This window comes from Suncus etruscus, chromosome 17, assembly GCF_024139225.1.
Source record: "Suncus etruscus isolate mSunEtr1 chromosome 17, mSunEtr1.pri.cur, whole genome shotgun sequence".
Lineage (NCBI taxonomy): Eukaryota > Metazoa > Chordata > Mammalia > Eulipotyphla > Soricidae > Suncus > Suncus etruscus.
Genome location: NC_064864.1, coordinates 58,655,411 through 58,676,854, shown reverse-complemented (window position 1 = coordinate 58,676,854; position 21,444 = coordinate 58,655,411). Strand labels below are relative to the sequence as shown.

The 21,444-nt window shown below is 44.4% G+C and overlaps 1 protein-coding gene across 1 annotated transcript in view; it reads left to right on the top strand.

The window, feature by feature from the left end:
* The window catches only part of LOC126033456 (guanylate cyclase 2G-like), a 49,371-nt gene that overhangs the window by 5,645 nt on the left and 22,282 nt on the right, over nucleotides 1-21,444 (top strand). The window contains exons 4-12 of the mRNA XM_049790432.1: nucleotides 1,849-2,034; nucleotides 4,769-4,913; nucleotides 6,364-6,499; nucleotides 7,615-7,724; nucleotides 8,542-8,705; nucleotides 12,910-13,047; nucleotides 18,644-18,727; nucleotides 19,506-19,610; nucleotides 20,684-20,755. Coding sequence (XP_049646389.1) covers nucleotides 1,849-2,034; nucleotides 4,769-4,913; nucleotides 6,364-6,499; nucleotides 7,615-7,724; nucleotides 8,542-8,705; nucleotides 12,910-13,047; nucleotides 18,644-18,727; nucleotides 19,506-19,610; nucleotides 20,684-20,755 — 1,140 coding nt within the window. The remainder of the gene's footprint in view (nucleotides 1-1,848; nucleotides 2,035-4,768; nucleotides 4,914-6,363; nucleotides 6,500-7,614; nucleotides 7,725-8,541; nucleotides 8,706-12,909; nucleotides 13,048-18,643; nucleotides 18,728-19,505; nucleotides 19,611-20,683; nucleotides 20,756-21,444) is intronic.

The window sequence follows — 21,444 nt, the reverse complement described above, 5'->3', positions numbered from 1 at the left end:
GAATACAGGTCTACACCTGACCTGCTTTGCTATTGCTCAAGACCCTGAATTCTGTTTTTTTTTTTTTTTTTTTTTGTGGTTTTTGGGGCACACCCAGCAGTGCTCAGGTGTCTCTCCTGGCTCCAGGCTCTGAAATCACTCCTGTGATTCGAACCACCAACCTTCTGCATGCAAGGCAAATACCTTACCTCCAGACTCTCTGATTGAATTCTGTTTTATTTATTTATTTATTTATTTATTTTTTAATTCTGGTTTTTAATAGAAAGACTATATCACTGAAATGGTATACACCATTCAATTAAGCAGTTGTATTCATGTTGCTTTAAAAAAGAATAGCAGAAACTCCTCCTATAAAACTGTTGCCAATGTAGGGTTAAGTGAGAAAAATATCAAGCTGCAGAAATGCAGTATAGCGTTATTATGATATGTTTATGTAAAATACCCCCATACTCACTATCACCACTCCCTACGAACACACAAAGCACCCCTGTCTTATTTCACATCTCAGAGTGGAAGTAGTGAAAGGTAGGGAAACCGGGCATGACCTTACTGTCTTTCATATACAAAATGAGCATGCATGACTTCCACACTACTAATAATACAGATAATTATGACAGTAACAAGCATTTTATTTTATTTGACTTTTGGGCCATACCTGGCAATAATATTCAGGGGTTACTCCTGGCTCTACACTCAGGAATCACTCTTGGCAGGTTCAGGGGACTATATGGAATACTGAAGTTAGAACCCAGGTCGGCTACATGCAAAGAAAATAATGTCTTACCCATTGTGCTATTGCTCTGTACCTGTAATGCCATGCAGAATACTGAGAATAAATAGATATGTTTTTGAAGCTTTTTTTTTTTTCATTGAGAAGAGCACTATTGGCTATTCTGATTTGAGAGAGAGTGGAGAGAAGAGAGAAACAGAGAGAGGAGAGAAAGAGAGAGAAAAAAAGAGAGGAGAGGGGCCAGAGAGAAAGCACAGGGGAGGGCCTTTACCTTGCATGCAGCCAATCCCAGAGGACCTGGTTTTGATACCCGGCAACTCATATGGTCCCCGGAGCATTCCAGGAGCAACTTCTGCGGCCCAAAATACTTAAAAAAAAAAAGTGAGAGAGAGAGAGAGAAAGGGCGAGAGAAAAGAAAGAGAAAAAGAGTGGGGGAGATTGAGGGAGAGAGGAAGGCAGGGAGAGAAATAGAGAGAGAGGGAGGGAATCAGAGAGAAGGAGAGAGAGAGAAAGAGAGAGAATTTTTGAAGTTTTTTGCCAATGATTGTGAAACAGTAAGAGCTCTGGGCCAATAATGTGGCTCAGTAGTAAAGCTTGTGGGGCCAGAGAGATAGCATGGAGGTAAGACGTTTGCCTTTCATGCAGAAGGTCATTGGTTCAAATCCCAGCATCCCATATGGTCCTCCGTGCCTGCCAGGAGTGATTTCTGAGCGTGGATCCAGGAGTAACCCCTGCTGGGTGTGACCCTCTCAAAACAAAAACCAAAACCAAGTAGTAAAGCTTGTGCCTCTCATGCATGAGATCTGGTTTAACTCCTGATACAGGGGAAATAAAACAGTGTGTGTGTGTGTGTGTGTGTGTGTGTGTGTGTGTGTATGTGTGTGTATGAATAACTTAATGATCCAAACAGTTTTTTTTTTTTTTTTGTTTGTTTTTCTGGCTTTTCCCCCCCAAGGCTTCAAAGACAGCTAGACAGTGAGACTCTCAGACAGCGGAACCTCTGGGGTCATGGTATGTCTGAGGACCAGAATGTAGAGTGCCACATCTGTCACTGGCTCTGGAACACCCGTGTGCAGATAGCCCCACAAAAATGACTCTGTGTATTCTTGACTTTATAGGACAATTTCTGGAAGGCGATATTGACAAGTGAGACAACAAGGCACTTCCCCAAGGTCTACGAGTCCCTGTTTCTCATTGCCCTCAGCACATATAGAGAAGAGCCTAGCAATGGAAGTTTCTGGAAACAAGTTTACCAACAGCTAAGGCAGCCTCCTTTTCACAGCTCCATCACCTCAGAGGAACAGGTCTGAGACTGAAGCCATCCACTTTCTTGTCCCTGGCCCTTGTCGCCCTGGGAGACTATTTGTGCTAGACTTGGGCATCTCTTCCTCTTCCTTTCCTCTTCCTCCTCTTTCCCCTCCAGCTTTTATGAATTCAGTTTATTTGGAAAAAAAAATAGCTGAAACCCGTTCCCACATATGTTCCCATTATAGGCACCCACATTCATATACACACATATTTCCCCATATTCCAGAGCCCCAACCAAAAAGTGTGTCAATGATCTCTTGTGATATTGGTATCCTTAGAGGTCACAGGTGACAGATAGGGAGGCCACCGGGCCTCTAGAATTGAGACCTGGGTCCTCAGGGGGAACTGCTTAACTTCCCAACATCTCAGTCTCTTTACCCACCTTGAACATGTGCTAACATGGTGATGTGGCTTCAGAAGAATAGAGGAGCACAGAAACCTGAACTGTTTTCCTTCCTGAAGGGGATCAAAGCCAAGAGCCAGAATGGAGCTGCTGGAAATGCAGCTCCTGGACAGGCCACAGTAAGTAGAGGGATAAGTGCAGGGAGAGGACAGGTAGGAGCCAGATGGCCTGTCAGTGGTCACTTCTAGAGGGACTGAATAATGGGGTTTTGGGGGTTAGTTCCCACAGAGAGATTTTAGAGATAAACCCTTGTCCAGAATGGGAGTTCTTCCTAGTGTGAAGCTAAGCATGAAGCACAGATGATGCAACTCATTGACAATGGAGCATTCTGTTAAGAATGGAGTAGTCAGGGCCAGAGAAATATCATGGAGGTAAGGCATTTGCTTTGCATCCAGAAGGTCTGTGGTTCGAATCCCCACATCCCATATGGTCTCCTGAGACTGCCAGGAGTGATTTCTGAGTGTAGAGCCAGGAGTAACTGTCACTACCCGCAAAGGTATGTCTCCATTTATTAAGGAAGCACGCACCAGATGTGGCTTTGGCTTTCCTGGTGCAGTGCCTAATTTCCTCCCAAGAAATATCTGCCAGAAGGCCCGTTTGGAGAACTCAATCATTGCCCCTTGCGTGGATCACTGGCGATATTTCTGTCATACTTCTTACATGGTAGTGACTTAACATTTTCCCTTTAATTTGTTTCTGCTATACTACAGAAATTCGCCTTAGCTATCCTGCAGTCATTAAAGGTATTTCAGTACCAAAGAAAACTGCTAGAAGTTCCCTGCTGGCTTAGTATATTTGCAACTCAAAGTCCTCTCTTTCTGTCAGCCTTTTTACTTCCTAAGGCCAAGTCAAAATAGCATCTTCAAGACAATGGTCTTCTCTTCCTGCCTTTGAGCACAACAGCAGAATGTTTCTGCCTCAGGGACTTTCCCTGTCACTTTGAATACCTATTTACAAACAGGTTTGGTCAGTGTAGAATTAGGCTATTTTACTAGGTATAATATATTTTACTTGGTATAATTCTGTACTCTTTTCTTTAGTGTTATTCTCTATTACCAGATCATAGGAAGTGGGTCTTAGCCCCTAGCTAAAATACTATTTCCCTCAGGTTAAGAATATTTGTTATCAGGAGTAAACCAGAATTTCCTGCTATACCTTAATTTACATCAGTAATGACACCTAGGGCCAGGAACTTCTTTAATGTGTAAGAATTTAGTCTTGGGGCCGGGAAGGTGGCGCTAGAGGTAAGGTGTCTGCCTTGCAAGCGCTAGTTTAGGACGGACCGCGGTTCGATCCCCGGTGTCCCATATGGTCCCCCCAAGCCAGGGGCGATTTCTGAGCGCATAGCCAGGAGTAATCCCTGAGCGTCAAAAGAGTGTGGCCCAAAACAAAACAAAACAAAACAAAAGAATTTAGTCTTCCTTTTATCCTAACTCCTAACTGAAACCTATTCTATTTAAGGTTACAAAACACCTAAAGCTATGTGTATTTGTTCTAAACAATGTACATTGCATTCCTTCCATGTTATGACTGCCTCTTTTTTCCTTTATATACTCCCTTGCCTGAAGATTAAATTTGTCACACTCCTGCCAGATATGTGTTGACCCCCACACATACTGCGTGTGGTATCATTATTTTCATATTTCATATTCATCCGCATCATGTTTCCGCTTACTCCCAGTGAGGATTTACAGAGCCCACTAAGGTCTTGGTTAGGGACGCAGCATGTCTGCAGCAAGTAACCCCTGAGTGCTGCTGGGTGTGACCCAAAAGTCAAAAAAAAAAAGAATGGAGTAGTCAGATGTGGACCCCTACCCCAGCACCTACTGAGAAAGATGAGCAAAGAACAATTGGAATTCACCTATACATGTTAGCTTGGAAGCAGATACTGTAAGGAGAACAGAGCTGGGCACTGAGAAGCCCTGGATTTGTGTTGTCTTGTATCAATACATAGAAGAGAACATGCATGGGAGGCCCAGTTCCTGCTGACTCAACTATGGGAAGGAACTTTGTTCTCTCACTTAACTCTCCTATACTACCAGGTCCTGGCATCATTCTTGCATTTAATAACCCAGGAGCTGGGCTTTATAGAGAGGTCACAGTACTTACAGCAGGTATTATCATCTGTGAGGAACAGGGTCTGACCTCACAGGCCATTCTCATGCTTGCAAAGCCAATCTGCCCCACAAAGAGCCTGAGAGCCAGTTGGGAAGACAAGGCCTAAGAAAGAGCCTGTCTCAGGAGGTTTTCAGGCAGGTCCTGTATGGGGAGCTCATGGAGAGCATTGGCTGCTGAGCTATGCCCTGTCTTCTCCTTCTTCCTTGCAGGTGAGTCCCTCTTCAGCCTATCTTCATGATGCGGTGCTGCTCTATGCTCAGACAGCCCAGGAGTTGGCCAGGGCTGGAGAGGACTTCCGGGATGGACGGCTTCTGGTCAGCACTCTGAAGAGCTCCAGTCAGATAGTGCTGCAAGGTAAGTGGCCAGCTGCCCAAGCTTTGTGAACTTAGCATTAGTCCAGACCACAGAGCCCTGAGGCCTAATGGCCCCTTTTGGGAGTCACAGAACCCCTCTTTCTTTTTATTTTTTAAAGGATTTTTTTGGGGGGTCACACCCGGCAGTGCTCAGGGGTTTCTCCTGGCCTTATGCTCAGAAATTGCTCCTGGCAGACTTGGGGGACCATATGGGATGCCGCGATTCAAACCACCATCCTTCTGCATGAAAGGCAAAATGCTTTACCTCCATGCTATCTCTCCAACCCCAGACTCCCTCTTTCTACTGGAAATTTATCTTTCCTAGGTACTGTCTGAAATAAGTCAGTGCCTATGTGGCCTCTCTGTTCAGAGGCTGCCCTAGTCAGGAGACAGAGAGTGAAGCTCCCACATCTTTTTTTAGGTAGAATCATCAGGAATAAAGCTTCAGCATCCAAGGGTCACTTTCTTTGGTCTATCCCATCTTGGACTCCAAACCCCCTGAGCAATATCTCGGTCTGAGAAGGGACCTGTTTTTTTTGTTTTTGTTTTTGTTTTTGTTTTTTACTTTCTTGTGGTGGCGAGGACAGGCTTGGGAACAGGCCTGGCTTGTGCTCAGAAATCACCCCTGGCAGGCTCAGGGGACTATATGGGATGCAAGTTCTAGTCTAGGCATCAGGGAGCAGTTGGTTAGGGGCAGGCCCACACTTCTGCCACTTCTTTGTGGTCCTTGCACTCAGCTGTTCACATCTTTTTCTTACTTAGGAAACAGAAATCTTGTCTTGTACATAAAATTAGTTAGAAACTGTTTATTTGGGCGGGTGAGGTACCTGAGGCAGTGCTTTGTACGCTGAGGGGCCCTTCTGGGGATTCTTGGCCTACCAGGCTGGCAGCTGAATGCCAAGACCCTTGGTGCTGGCGATTACTTGGGAACAGTCCAGTGGTGCTGCATATACCCAGCAGTGCCGCCTGGCTCTGATGACTGAACTGGAGCAGCTGCATGCAGGCAAACACAGTAATTTGCTTTCTCTGGACCCTTAACTTTTAGTTAATTTATTATTTTATTTTTTTGGTTTTGGACCACACCCAGCTGTACTAAGGGCTTATTCCTGGCTCTGTACTCAGGTATTACTTCTGGTAGGGAACCATCTGTGATACCTAACATTGAACCTGGGTCACCACATACCAGATCAGCATTTTATCTGCTGTATTCTCTCTGTGCCCCTAACCTAACTCTGAAAAGCATGTTTGGGCCATTCTGGCAATGGATTAATAACAAATCCCTGACTTTCCCAAGTGGCCCTTTGGGGTCTCACTTCTCTCTTCTTGTCCTTGAACTCTGACCCCCAGTGGTGGCAGTACCTGCAAGTGGCTCTGGGAGGAGATTCTGCCTGTAAGAGTCAGCAGCTGGCAACACCGTTGATTCTTTACGTGTACAATCCCTTCCTTTCCAGGAGTCACGGGGCCCATGTTGGTGGATACCCAGGGAGCACGGCACATGGATTACTTTGTCTATGCACTGCAGAAATCTGGAAATGGATCCCACTTCCTTCCTTTTCTTCACTATGACAGTCATCAGAAAGTCATCAGGTACTGGGGCTCACATCTTTGAGTTGAAGTCACTTGGAAGAAGTGGAGAGGGGACAGGAGGGATCTTCTGAGAGGCCCGGATGGGATCTGGCTGCTGGAACCCATCTCTTGTCTGGAGTTCTCTGCACTCAGAAAGTCCTTTTTTTTTTTGTCTGGAGTTTCCTGCACTCAGAAAGTTCTTTTTTTTTTTTTATTTGCCTTTAAAATCGTCTTGCCCTTGACAGTAGCTGATATTTAGCCTCAGCATATTCCATTGGCAGGGACTATTCACTGATGGCTCTACTCAGGGGACAGGGATCTCTTTAATGTCTCAGCCAAGCAAGTCCCTCTGGTCTCTGATCTGAGAAAGACCAAGGGTGTAGAGGGGTGTAAGAGAGTATTGTTATCCTCCAGCAAAACACACTTACCCAGAAAACCCTACACTAGGACAGATAGAGGGGGCTGAATGAGGCTTCCAAAACCCAGAAAGTCCTGAAGGGAGAAAATCATGTCTCCAGTATTATCTCAGTGCTACAACATTGATAAGTGCAAAAATCAAATTAAAGTTTTCTGTTTCTACCTCTCCTCTGTGCCAACCAGCCACTACCTTTAAATTTGGTTCCATTTGGATTCTTTCTTACCCTTATAGAATTTTAATAGGCCCAAAGAAGTGGACTCAGACAATAAAATAACCACAGCAAACTAGGGCCTCGACATTGTAGGTACAAGCACTCATGTAGGGGAGATATTTCAGTCTGCAAAATGTCAAGATTCTGGTAATAAGATTTGTCTCTATCTAACATGGGGGAAAATCGGAGTGACACTGGAGAACTGACATATCATCTTTAAATCAAAAGTGACACAGATGAAATAAAAAGATCGAGTCAGCTAGTCTATGCAGGAAAAAAGTTATTGCTCTCCCATGAATTCGATTAGCTGAAGTTGGGCTTTCAAGAGTTGTAAGTGAGGTGGAGAAATTGGATGGATCAGCAGAAGTTGGAATTGAGAGACCAAGGTCTGTCTGTGCTCTTGTAAATGAGCTGCATGTTCCAGTTGCTGCTGTTTCAGGCTCACTGTCGGGAGACCAGCTGAGTAGGTGCTGTCTTTTAATGAACTCTTTTCTCCATTCTTCCAAGATCCTTGAGGAACTTTTCCCATGATATTCGCCTGCATGACCCCCTTTCTGAAGACAGATCTGGCTGTGGATCGTCTAGTGAACTCTGTGAAACTGCTTCCACTTTCACAGGTCAGACGGGTCCCATCTGGGAAGGCTCCAAGAGAGGTCTCTGCAGCTGGGCTTTTTGGCTGAGACAGAACCAGTGACTTGCATCAGTGTGTGTGTGTGTGTGTGTGTGTGTGTGTGTGTGTGTGTGTGTGTGTGTGTGTGTGTTTTGGTTGCCTAGAAACATCTCATACCACTCCCCACTGGGTGCCATTGGTACCCCTACTTGTAACAATACAAAATGCCTCCTGATGTTGTCAAATATCCACTAGGGCATCAACCCTGCCTGCCTACCTTCTTATGGAAAACTGTATTTTCAGGAAAACAGAGATACTTGCATCTTGATGTTCATTTCGAACTAAGGCAGAGTCTGGTTTGTGGAGCAGGACAGTTGGAAGTTAAAAGCCCAGTGCTCAGACTTGGTGGTCTCCAGCATAGTCAACACCTAGTATATGGCTTGTTTGGTTTTGGGGCCACACCCTGCATGCTTAGGAGTTAGTCCTGGCTCTGTACTCAGAAATCGCTCTGGGCTGTCTCAGGGTACCATATGGGATTGAACCCGGGGTCTGTCCTGGGTTGGCCGTGTGCAAATGTCCTACCACTAAGCTATCTTTCTGTGCCCCCCCCCCCATATATGTTTAATGGGAAGAAACCATCACCATTGCTTCTGTCTGATGCAAGTTTCTATCCAAAGGGCTTGGTGAGTGCAGTTACCATGGGAACCAGAGGATGGGTGGGATTCCTGGAAGATCCATCAGAGTGAATCAGGGTCTTTGACATTTGCGCCACACACCCTTGCTGAGCTCACTCTGCTCCAGGGAGGCTTGTCTCTGCCCTCCAGGCCTGACTGTTGCACTTCTCACCACCACCCTCCTGATCACCACCCTGGGAGTTGTCCTCAGAGGGCTGATTTCATGGATGCAGAGGAGAAAGCTGCAGCAGCAAAACAAAGACACTTGGTGGCAAATCAATTATGAGGACATCACTGTCCTGCCCCAGAGCAAGGTAAGTGTCCCCTGTGGCCCTGGCACTCCAGCTCCTGCTCCCTGCTGGGCTCTCAGGGATCTTGTTCATGAGCACTGGGGAGACTCCTTTGGAGAGTGAGCACTCTCAGAGGATCTCTGCTTCTGACTGAAGGCCTCTAGGAATATCAGATGTCAGAGTCTCTAACATCCCCTTTGACTCTGTCACTCATGTGTATAAGACCTCCTGAGTTTTGCTTAAATATTAATGTTACTTTCAAAGTCACACTTGACTCTGTAGCTGATCTGAGAAGGTTCATTTGAGTATCATTAATAAACTATTTGTCCAGCATAGAGACTAACTGGGGATTTAGCATAAATGAGGTGCCTTTGAAGGGATCCCATATGTGTGTCCAGTAAGCCCTGGGGCTGGAGGGACTAAAAGTTTCTACATGCTGGGGCCGGGAAGGTGGCGCTGGGGGTAGGGTGTCTGCCTTGCAAGCGCTAGCCAAGGAACGGACCGCGGTTCGATCCCCCGGTGTCCCATATGGTCCGCCCAAGCCAGGGGCGATTTCTGAGCACATAGCCAGGAGTAACCCCTGAGTGTCAAACGGGTGTGGCCCAAAAACCAAAAAAAAAAAAAAAAGTTTCTACATGCTGAAGGCTTCAGAAAAGGGATTACTTTGGGGAATAGTGGGCATGTTAGTGGTAGCCAGGGAAGCAAAAATACATGGGCTATGCAAAACAAAAACCTATATTGGGTAGGCTAATATATGGGGTACCCTGGGCCAAGAGTGAGGTACAGGATGAATAAGCATGACCTTATTTAATTGGTATATGCAATATGTTTGGAGTATTTCCAGAAATGCTGTCTTGGTCATTTCTTACACATTTAAGAGCTTGAAATTTTTTTTTTTTAGTTTTGGGGTCATACTCAGCAGCGCTCAGGGGTTACTCCTGGCTCTATGCCCAGAAATCGCTCCTGGTAGGCTCGGGGGACCATATGGAATGCCAGGATTTGAACCACTGTCCTTCTGCATGCAAGACAAACGCCCTACCTCCATGCTATTTCTCCAGCCCCTCGAGCTTGAATTTTTTTAATTATTCCTTCCTTCCTTCCTTCCTTCCTTCCTTCCTTCCTTCCTTCCTTCCTTCCTTCCTTCCTTCCTTCCTTCCTTCCTTCCTTCCTTCCTTCCTTCCTTCCTTCCTTCCTTCCTTCCTTCCTTCCTTCCTTCCTTCCTTCCTTCCTTCCTTCCTTCCTTCCTTCATCCTATACTTTGATTAAAAAATATGGGGCCCTGAGAGATAGCACAGTGGCGTTTGCCTTGCAAGCAGCCGATCCAGGACCAAAGGTGGTTGGTTCGAATCCTGGTGTCCCATATGGCTCCCCGTGCCTGCCAGGAGCTATTTCTGAGCAGACAGTAACCCCTGAGCAATACCGGGTGTGGTCCAAAAACCAAAAAAAAAAAAAAAAATTTACTCCTGGAGAGGAGAATGGAATTCTATTTTTTGTGTGTGTTTAAGACCTACCACTGGCCTAAATTTTATTTCAAAGATTAGCCTTTTTTTTTTTGGAGGAGAGAAACTACACCAGCAATGCTCAGAAGTTATTCCTGACTCTGCTCTCAGTGTAACCCATCTCCCCATTCTTCCTGTGTAACTTGATCTTACCTGCAAGACCCATTCCTGGGAGGGGTCTTGCTACGAATAACTTTACCTGCTAGACCCTCCCATTCCTTGGGAGGGGTCTTGGAAGGTTATACAAGGTTTTGCCTAAGGGACAAAAAAAGATTAAGGAATTTGCCAGCATGGAGAGGTAAGAGGAGGAGACATGGCTGGAAAAGGCTAAGACCAGGGGTCTTCAAACTACGGCCTGCGGGCCACATGCGGCCCGCAGAGGAATCTGATCAGGCCTGCCAGCAGAGAGCACTGTTTGGTTGCCAAGATACCTGCAGCATATACACTCAGTGTATATCCAAATATCAGGAACCATGCACTGAAAATGGTAACCATCTTTGGTAGCACTTATGCCTGTGAACAGACCTTTTCAAGAATGAAACATCTAAAATCTCCAACTAGATCAAGATTAACTGATGCCCACTTGCATCACTTGTTATGGCTGGCAGTGACAAATACGGAACTGGACATTGACCATCTCATTAGCCAAAAGCAGGCCCACAGTTCCCATTGAAATACTGGTGCATGATCTGTTTGTTTATAAATGGTTTTCATTTTATTTATATAAGATATGTGCAGTGTGAGTAGGAATTAGTAGCTTGTATAGTCCGGCCCTCCAGCTCTCTAAGGGACCATAATCCGGCCCCCACTTTAAAAAGTTTGAAGACCCCTGGCTAAGACGAAGGGCAAGCTAAGGATAGCATGCGTAAATGGTTAAGATAGACCACACATGTGGTGGATGGGGCCGCTCTCCTGGACCCAGAATCCTGCCTGCTGAAGGGGGTTGTAGAGCCACGTGGCCTGGGATGGCAGAGAAAGGCACCTCCATCCTTCCACCACCATTCAAGCCCATTGTAAAGGGCTGTAATTCTACACTAAGGAATTAGTCCTGTTAGTGCGCAGGGGATAATATAGGATCAAATCCAGGTTGGTCATGTAAAAGGTAAGTGCCTTGGGGCCGGAGAGATAGCATGGAGGTAAGGCGTTTTCCTTTCATGCAGAAGGTCATCGGTTCGAATCCCGGCGTCCCATATGGTCCCCCGTGCCTGCCAGGAGCAATTTCTGAGCATGGAGCCAGGAGTAACCCCTGAGCACTGCCGGGTGTGACCCAAAAAACACACACACAAAAAAAAAAAAAAAGGTAAGTGCCTTGAGTATTGTATAATTGCTTTGCCACAAAGAACAGTAATTTTAGAACTTCAAATAATACTTTCTCCAGAATAAATGTAGCTCAAAATATTAAGATATAGCAATCTACTATTGCATCAGATAATGTAATGAAAAAAATATGTGAGTGTTGATGATCTCCAAGCAAAAATAAAGTGTACTAATATATTGCTTTTATGTAAAAGAGCTGAAGTTACACAAAAGCATCTAGACATGTTCTAATGGGCACTTACATTAATGCAGATATTTTGACAGTTGTATTGGCTTTTTCCCATAAAATGCAGTTTGTGCTATTAAGTTTCATTTATTTATTTGTTTATTTATTTATTTATTTTGGTTTTGGGGTCACATCCAGCAGCACTCAGGGGTTATTCCTGGCTCTGCAGAAATCTCTCCTGGCAGGCTCAGGGGACCATAAGAGATGCTTGGAATTGAACCTGGGTTCATCCTGGGTCAGCTGTGTGCAAGGCAAATGTCCTACCACTGTTATCACACCAGTCCCTATTCAGTTTTTTTTTATTCTTGCATATATTGTTCATTCAAGAAATAAGCTATGACTTTTTTTCTCACCATTTCTACAAAAGGTAAACATCATGATTTATAAAGTTGTTAATAAGGTTATGACTTAAAAAACAAACACAAGAGGCCAGAGAGATAGCATGGAGGTAAGGCATTTGTCTTTCATGCAGAAGGACAGTGGTTCAAATCTGGCATCCCATATGGTCCCTTGGGGCAATTTCTGAGCATAGAGCCAGGAGGAACCCCTGAGCAATGTCGGGTGTGACCCAAAAACCAAAAAACAAAAAACCCCAAAAATCAAAAACAAAAATGAACACAAAATAAAACAATAAAACAAAACAGTAAAATGGAACTTGGTAGGTACCAAGTTAGGGAGCTTGAAAAAGCTAAGACCCAAAACTGGGGGTCATGAATAGGTCATTCCTAGGTTTTGGGACTTGGATAAATGGTGGACTGTTTGAGGTGAGCTGGAGAGTGCTCCTTGTCCTTCTCTTCCTTCTTCTATCAAAGCAGCTATTTCCAGCTCCCTTGTTTTGGGCAAGACTACTGGACACCTGGGGTTCCTTGTTCTCCAGATATTGGGGAGAGCCTATGGGTCCAGAAAGGGAGGTAGCATGGTTAGGTGCCCCTGGAAGAACAGAAAATCAGGTCACACCTCTGCTCAGTTCAGAAATAGCTCCTTAATATGGTCAGCCTGACCCCACCTGGTTATTGGAGGTCCAAGAGCAAGAGTGTGTGGACTGCAGCCAATGCTCATGCTGAGATCAGAAATGTGGCTCTTCCTGCACATTTTTGGTTACTGAGGCCCTCCTCTCTTGCACATGTAAGGTCTCTTCTATACTCAGTCAGGCTCAAGAGTCACCGCATTGTGTCCTGTCCTACAGCCATCCCCACAAGACACGCCTGTGTCGAGAGGGAACCCAAGCAACTCGTCAAGTGCAACGGTTTCTGCCGATGTCTCCTCCTTGCTCAGGAGTCAGCTTGGGGAAGGAGTATTTTATGCTCCAGTCGGACTTTACAAGGTATGTGTGCAGGCAAGCTGGAAGTATGTAGTCTGTAGTGTTTGTTCTGTTCTCTGCAAGGCCTTTCTGGCAGGCTGATGCTCTGAATTGGGGTGTTCTAAATCAGGGGCCCTTCTCCAAGCAAGAGCCAAAGTAATCTTGTGACTCCAGGCTGGTACTTCTCAAACTCCACTCTGTATGTCAAGCCCTCAGGGCTCTTGTTAAAATGCAGAAGAGGGGCTGGGACACTTGAGATCTATATTTTCCCTATTAATCTCCCATGATTCTTAAACTGGCTTCTAAGTGAGATAATTTAGGATAAATTTAGATAAATTAGGATTTTTTCAGGGAGGGAAATGTTGCTCATCTTACAGTCTAGGATAGTGGCCTCACTGCACCATTAATAGTGACCAGCACCCTGAATTTTACATGTCACATACTGAAAATTTAGGGGAAGAGCCCGTGAGGACTAGTGGTTAGGGGAGTAAACTAGAATCTGCCATACTTGAACATAAATTATTTGATTTGGTCCTCAGCACTTGGGTACTGCTGATTCAGTTGTGGGGTCCAGTGCTTCTGCATGGTAGAAGGTGGAAGCTACAAAGTATGCAACTCATTCCTGTTCACCTTTCTATGAAGTTCACTTATTTTTTGGGGGGTCACACCAGGTAGCGCTCAGGGGTTACTCCTGGCTCTACGCTCAGGAATCGCTCCTGGCAGGCTCGGGAGACCATATGGGATGCTGGGATTTGAACCACTGACCTTCTGCAGGCAAGGCAGATGCCTTACTTCCATGCTATCTCTCCGGCCCCCCCAGCCCACCTTTCTAAACGCGAAACATTTTGTCTGCCTGTCTCAAACCCTTTGGCAGGAAGAAATGATGTGAAGTAAAAACTAATTTCTCTCTGGGCATTTACATCCCAGGGAAGAACTCTTCAAGCAAGGATTTTCCTTGGTCTTCAAGCAGGAATCTTCCTTACTCTTCCATTAGAGGTCTTTCTTGCTCTCTAGTGGCACAGCAAATACTGGAGCCAAGTCATCCCTTTACAAGTGAACTTATTTTTTAAGTATAATTTGTGCTTTCAAATGATAAAGACTCCCTTGGGTAGTTTCCATTCTTTTTGTTTGTTTGTATGTTCTGGGGCCACATCTGGCGATGCTCAGGGGTTACTCTTGGCTCTGTGCTCAGAAATCATTCCTGGCAGGCTCAGGGGACCATATAGGATGCAGGGTATTGAACCCAGGTCTGTCCTGGGTCAGCTGTGTGCAAGGCCAACGCTCTACTGCTGTGCTATCACTTCGGCCCAAAGTTATCATTCTTAACACCTTAAGGATGACCATTTCTCAAAACTTACTATGTTCAACTACCTATTTAGAGATGAAAACCAGCAATCCACGCTTATGACTATTGAGCAGACTTTTAAAGTTTGTTTCTCTTCCCATTTTTTTTTCATTTTTTTAAAATTTATTTAAACACCTTAATTACATACATGATTGTGTTTGGGTTTCAGTCATGTAAAGAACACCACCCATCACCAGTGCAACATTCCCATCACCAATGTCCCAAGTCTCCCTTCGCCCCACCCGACCCCCGCCTGTACTCTAGACAGGCTCTCCATTTTCCTCATACATTCTCATTATTAGGACAGTTCAAAATGTAGTTATTTCCCTAACTAAACTCATCACTCTTTGTGGTGAGCTTCCTGAGGTGAGCTGGAACTTCCAGCTCTTTTCTCTTTTGTGTCTGAAAATTATTATTACAAGGGTGTCTTTCATTTTTCTTAAAACCCATAGATGAGTGAGACCATTCTGCATTTTTCTCTCTCTCTCTGACTTATTTTACTCAGCATAATAGATTCCGTGTGCATCCATGTATAGGAAAATTTCATGACTTCATCTCTCCTGACAGCTGCATAATATTCCATTGTGTATATGTACCACAGTTTCTTTAGCCATTCGTCTGTTGAAGGGCATCTTGGTTGTTTCCAGAGTCTTGCTATGGTAAATAGTGCTGCAATGAATATAGGTGTAAGGAAGGGGTTTTTGTATTGTATTTTTGTGTTCCTAGGGTATATTCCTAGGAGTGGTATAGCTGGATCGTATGGGAGCTCGATTTCCAGTTTTTGGAGGAATCTCCATATCGCTTTCCATAAAGGTTGAACTAGACGGCATTCCCACCAGCAGTGGATAAGAGTTCCTTTCTCTCCACATCCCCGCCAACACTGTTTATTCTCATTCTTTGTGATGTGTGCCATTCTCTGGGGTGTGAGGTGGTATCTCATCGTTGTTTTGATTTGCATCTCCCTGATGATTAGTGATGTGGAACATTTTTTCATGTGTCTTTTGGCCATGTGTATTTCTTCTTTGTCAAAGTGTCTGTTCATTTCTTCTCCCCATTTTTGATGGGGTTAGATGTTTTTTTCTTGTAAAGTTCTGTCAGTGCCCTGTATATTTTGGAGATTAGCCCCTTATCTGATGGGTATTGGGTGAATAGTTTCTCCCACTCAGTGGGTGGCTCTTGTATCCTGGGCACTATTTCCTTTGAGGTGCAGAAGCTTCTCAGCTTAATATATTCCCATCTGTTAATCTCTGCTTTCACTTGCTTGGAGAGTGCAGTTTCCTCCTTGAAGATGCCTGTAATGTCCTGGAGTGTTTTGCCTATGTGCTGTTCTATATAACTTATGGTTTTGGGGCTGATATCGAGGTCCTTAATCCATTTGGATTTTACCTTCGTACATGATGTTAGCTGGGGGTCTAAGTTCAATTTTTTGCAAGTGGCTATCCAATTGTGCCAACACCACTTGTTGAAGAGGCTTTCCCTGCTCCATTTAGGATTTCCTGCTCCTTTATCAAAAATTAGGTGGTTGTATGTCTGGGGAACATTTTCTGAGTATTCAAGCCTATTCCACTGATCTGAGGACCTATCCTTATTCCAATACCATGCTGTTTTGATAACTGTTGCTTTGTAGTACAGTTTAAAGTTGGGGAAAGTAATTCCTCCCATATTCTTTTTCCCAATGATTGCTTTAGCAATGAAGATGACAATTCTCTTCCCATTTCTTAAACCTAGCTACTGGGGTTTCTGTGTGTCTTCTGTCTTTTTTATTTGGGGGTGGAGAGAACAGGCACATCTAATAGTACTCAAGGTGTTCTCCTGGCTCTGTACTTAGGGATAAGTTTAGCAAGTATCAGGGGACCATAAATGGATCAATCCTAGGTTGGTTGCATGCAAAGCAACCACTCTACCACTGTACTTTGCTGTCTATATGATGGTACACACACTCTTTTTATTTTTATTTTTTTTTGGTGCTGAAACCGGGAACGATTTTTTTTTTTTAATTTTGGGCCAGTGGCACTCGTTACTCTTGGCTCTGTGCTCAGAAATCAATCCTGGCAGGCATGGGGACCATATGGGATGCCAGGATTTGAACAACTTTTGTCCTGGGTTGGCCACTTGCAAGGTAAATGCCCTACAGCTGCAGCACACATATTCTTTTTTTTTTTAATGTTTTTTATTTTTTGTTTTTTTGGGTCACACCCGGCAACACTCAGGGATTACTCCTGACTCTACACTCAGAAATTACTTTTGGCAGGCTCAGGGGACCATATGGGATGCCAGGATTCGAACCACCATCCTTCTGCATGCAAGGCAAACACCTTACCTCAATGCTATCTCTCCAGCCCTGGCACATATTCTTTTTCTTTTCTTTTCTTTTCTTTTTTTTTTTTTAGTTTTTGGGACACACCCGGCGGTGCTCAGGGATTACTCCTGGCTGTCTGCTCAGAAATAGCTCCTGGCAGCCACAGGGTACCATATGGGACACCGGGATTCGAACCAACCACCTTTGGTCCTGGATCGGCTACTTGCAAGGCAAACGCCACTGTGCTATCTCTCCGGGCCCCCTCGCACATATTCTTAAGCAAAGCACTCAAAACTCCCTACTGCCTCCCTCCATCCTACTTATAGAAACTTCATTTGGTTTGGTCTAAAGTCCATGTTTATTTAATTGGCCTTCTGGATCAAGACTGTTGCCAGGTTTTTACGTAGGAATGATACAGATACAGTACTCACCTGTGAAAAGGGCAAACTACTGATATGGAATAACACAAATGAATCTCAGAATTGCTATGATAAGTGAAAGAAAGTAGCTATAAAAGCCTAAAGACTGCATTGTTAAAAAAAAAAAAGACTGCATTGTTTCTAGTTAAATATGGTCTTCTGCGTTAAGTACCTGCATGTAGTCACACTAAGGGCCAGTCTTGGCAGTTGGTGATCCCTTACTAGCAGGGGTCTCAAACTCATGGCCTGCGAGTTGTTGCTGTCCTCTGTACAACATTTTGTGGCCCGCGGCTGGCCTTCAAATATCGCAGTATTCGCAATTATTCACTTACCGAATAAACACCGCATATTTATTGGTAATGCAGTTAGGCCTTATACCCTGAACATTAGCATAATGATTTGGCTTAGGCCTCAGAAGAATGGGCATCGCCCACACACACCTGAACAATGGATACCATCTATGGAAACAACCACAATTGTCTATAATATTACCAGGATCCAAGCCTGTACCAGGGAAGACCTACCACTGCTTTGGCATTGACTTACTCCAAAGAGTGCTCCCAAACACCCAGATGACTCAGCAACAGTCTGTATGCAGGGCAGATGGCTCTGCATTTAATGGTATGCTGAAACTAGAGGATCTCCACATCATCCTGACATTGATGAAAGAAATGCACAGAATTCAGAGCCTTTAAATATAAGAATCTGATACCAACAATAGCTAAAGTGTGAAAAAGTTTCACCAGGAGCATGGAGAATGACTCGGGTTGGACAGACTGATATGCCTAGAACCCAGAGTCGGTTTTTTTTTTTTTTTTGGTTTTTGTGCCACTCCCGTTTGACGCTCAGAAGTTAGGGGTTACTCCTGGCTATGCGCTCAGAAATCGCCCCTGGCTTGGGGGACCATATGGGACACCGGAGGATCGAACCGTGGTCCATCCTACGCTAGCGCTTGCAAGGCAGACGCCTTACCTCTAGCGCCACCTTCCCGGCCCCCCCAGAGTCGGTTTTATGCCAATAAACTTCTGGGCTGAGGCCTTTTTGTAATCAGGTCCAGGACTTTTTTCCATTTTCCCCATTTTTTTGTACCTATGCAAACAACGGCGATTGCCGTTATTATATATATATATATATATTTTTTTTTTTTACTATATTTTTTTTACTCTTATCCTTTAAGGAAAAAAAATACAATGTACTGAACTTAAAAACAAATAACTGTAGTAGAATGCCTGTCTCGAATACAGGCAGGGGTTGGGAAGGGGGGAGGGGGTAATGTCACACTGGTGAAGGGGGGTGTTCTGTTTATGACTGTAACCCAACTATGATCATGTTACTTAAATAAAAAATATATTTAAAAAAATCGCATAATTGAAGGCCAGCCGCGGGCCACAAAATGTTGTACGGAGGGCCGCAACAACTCGCGGGCCGCAAGTTTGAGACCCCTGCTAGAGAGATGAATTTCTTCTAAGTCTCCTGCTCCCTTTGTTGGCTCTTTCTGAGGAATCATTTTCTGAATCATCATGGTCTAAGAACCTTCCCCTTTGTCTCTGCTTCCAGGGAAATCATGTGGCCATTTGCTATGTTGGTGACCAAGCAGAAGCCTGGGTTAGGAAGCCATCAGTTCTGCAGGAAATCCAGCTGGTGAGCCCCCACCCCACCCCACTTCCACCCTGAGAGATGCAGTCCAGCTATATGTTGCCCTGATTTTCCAGCCCCCCTTCTCACTATTGTGCACTCTCCCTGGATCCAAAGGAGAAGTTTGGGAAGCTGTTACCCCCTTTTATTTTGTTTTTGGTTTTTGGGTCACACCCGGCAGCACTCAGGGGTTACTCCTTGCTCTACGCTCAGAAATCGCTCCTGGCAGGCTCAGGGGAACCATATGGGATGCTGGGATTTGAACCATCGTCCTTCTGCATGCAAAGCAAATGCTTACCTCCATGCTATCTTTCCGGCTCAGGCTGTTACCCCTGATAGCCCAGACATTAGGTGTGCCACCCTTCAACTTGATTCAGGCACCTGAAAACTGGTCATGGTGTCTGTTTTCATTCCCAGTCCATGATCTTCCAATGGGGCCCTCCATGCTGGCAACAATACTCGTAAGTGCTGGGAAGCAGGGAGGCCCTTTTACTGTGTTTGCTCTGAGTGAATCCCTGTAGCTAAGGCTAGACTTTGATCATTCCTCTGGTTTACTTGCTAGACTCAGACTACTTGTCTTACCTGACAAATCCAGAGCATACAACATATGCTCTTCAAATTGTTACTTTATGCACTTATTTCTTCATCTTTAAAATGGGATCAGCCATCATTTTTCCAAAAGGTCCTTGAGAGAATTAAATGAAGAAGTGTCAATCACAGAGCCTCACCCTAGGAACAGAAGACCACTTAGATCTGTAAGTGTTCATTATCATTATTGTTTCAGATGTATGAACTAAGGCATGAGAATATTGTTCACTTCTTTGGTGTTTGCCCAGAACCACCAAACATCTGTATTGTCACCCAGTATTATAAAAAGGGGAGTCTTAAGGTAAGTCTTAAGGGGACTTATCCCAGTTCTGATTAGCTAATAAAGAACCTTTCCAATGCTTTTGCTTCATTATCTGAGAAAAGTTCCTTGTCAATATGCAAAAATGAAACGATATTTTTGAGGGTCTCAATGGAGGAGTGGGGTTGCAATTGCCTGTTTTTCTTGTTTTGGATAGAGACTAAGTTTTGTTTCTTTTTTGTGGTTGTTGTTTTTGGGCCACACCTGGAGGCGCTCAGGAGTTACTCCTGACTTCGCTCAGAAATCGCTCCTGGCAGGCTCTATGGACCATATGGGATGCCAGGAATTGAACCCAGGTCTGTCCTGGGTTGACTGCATTCAAGGCAAATGCCCACCGCTGTCCTATCTCTTCGGCCCAAATGCAAACTGTTTCATCTCAGAGATCCCAATTGCTTATGATTTGTGTTTCAGAGCCATTCTTACCATATTATATATAATCATCCACTTTATTTATTTATTTATTTATTCATTTGGTTTTTGGGCCACACCCGGCGGTGCTCAGGGGTAACTCCTGGCTGTCTACTCAGAAATAGCTCCTGGCAGGCACGGGGGACCATATGGGACACCGGGATTCGAACCAACCACCTTTGGTCCTGGATCGGCTGCTTGCAAGGCAAACGCCGCTGTGCTATCTCTCCGGGCCCATCATCCACTTTTTCAAATTAATTAATTAAAAAAATTTTTTGCTTGATTTTTGGTCACACCCGGCTGCACTCAGGGATTACTCCTGGCTCTGTGCTCAGAAATTGCCTCTGGCAGATTGGGGGACCAAATGGGATGCTGTATTTCCAACCGACGTCCGTCCTGTGTTGGTGCATGCAAGGCAAAAGCCTTACCTCTGTGCTATCATTCTGGCCCCTAATCACCCACTTTAAACTGAGAACAAGGATGTATTTGTAAAACTTAGCACTATGTGACATAATTAATAGGATCCCTTTTATAGGAATACTTACAATTTAAATTGTATTACTTCTAGTCAAAATCATCCTCAGAATAAAACCTGTGTGACACTTCAAATTGAGTGACTGGCAACATTTTGAATAACTATTTTTCAGGATGTTTTGAGAAGTTCAGATAATGAAATAGATTGGATATTCAAACTCTCATTTGCATATGACATAGTCAAGGTGAGTAAATTATTTGAACAAATACCATGGTGTGTTTGCACTGTTCTGTATTATAAATTAAATATAGATTAAACTTAACTATAATTGTCCCTGAAAATTCTATTCTTCGACATATTCCTTCTTCAAACAAAGTAGCTCCACTTTTAATTTACACTTTCAGATATTCCATTCCCACCCTCTCTCTTTTTTTTTTAAAGGCTAGTCAAGTGAAGCAGTGGGAGTAGAGAATTCCTCTCTCTTCTTGATTTTTTTTTTTTTGGTTTGGGCCACACCCGCTTGACCCTCAGGGGTTACTCCTGGCTATGCGCCCAGAAATTGCTCCTGGCTTGGGGGAACCATATGGGGGGGGGATGGGGAATGAACCTCGTTCCTACACTAAGGCTTGCAAGGCAGACACCTTACCTCTAGCGCCACCTCTCCGGCCCCTCTCTTCTTGATCTTAAGTAAATATTCAGATAGTAAAGTATTTTACTTTAAAATTGAAATAGAGTCTAGATTTATTCACTCAATGAAAAAACAAACAAACAAACCAGAGTAGTAACACTTTGGGCTGGAAATTTTTCCTACCCCCACCCCCCAAAATCTAAGGATTAGACCATAAAGTGAACTAGTGAGGATTCCTAATACTTCTTGCCTTTCACTCTCCAAGGATATGGGGATGATTGCTATACCAACCACAAAACTCTTGA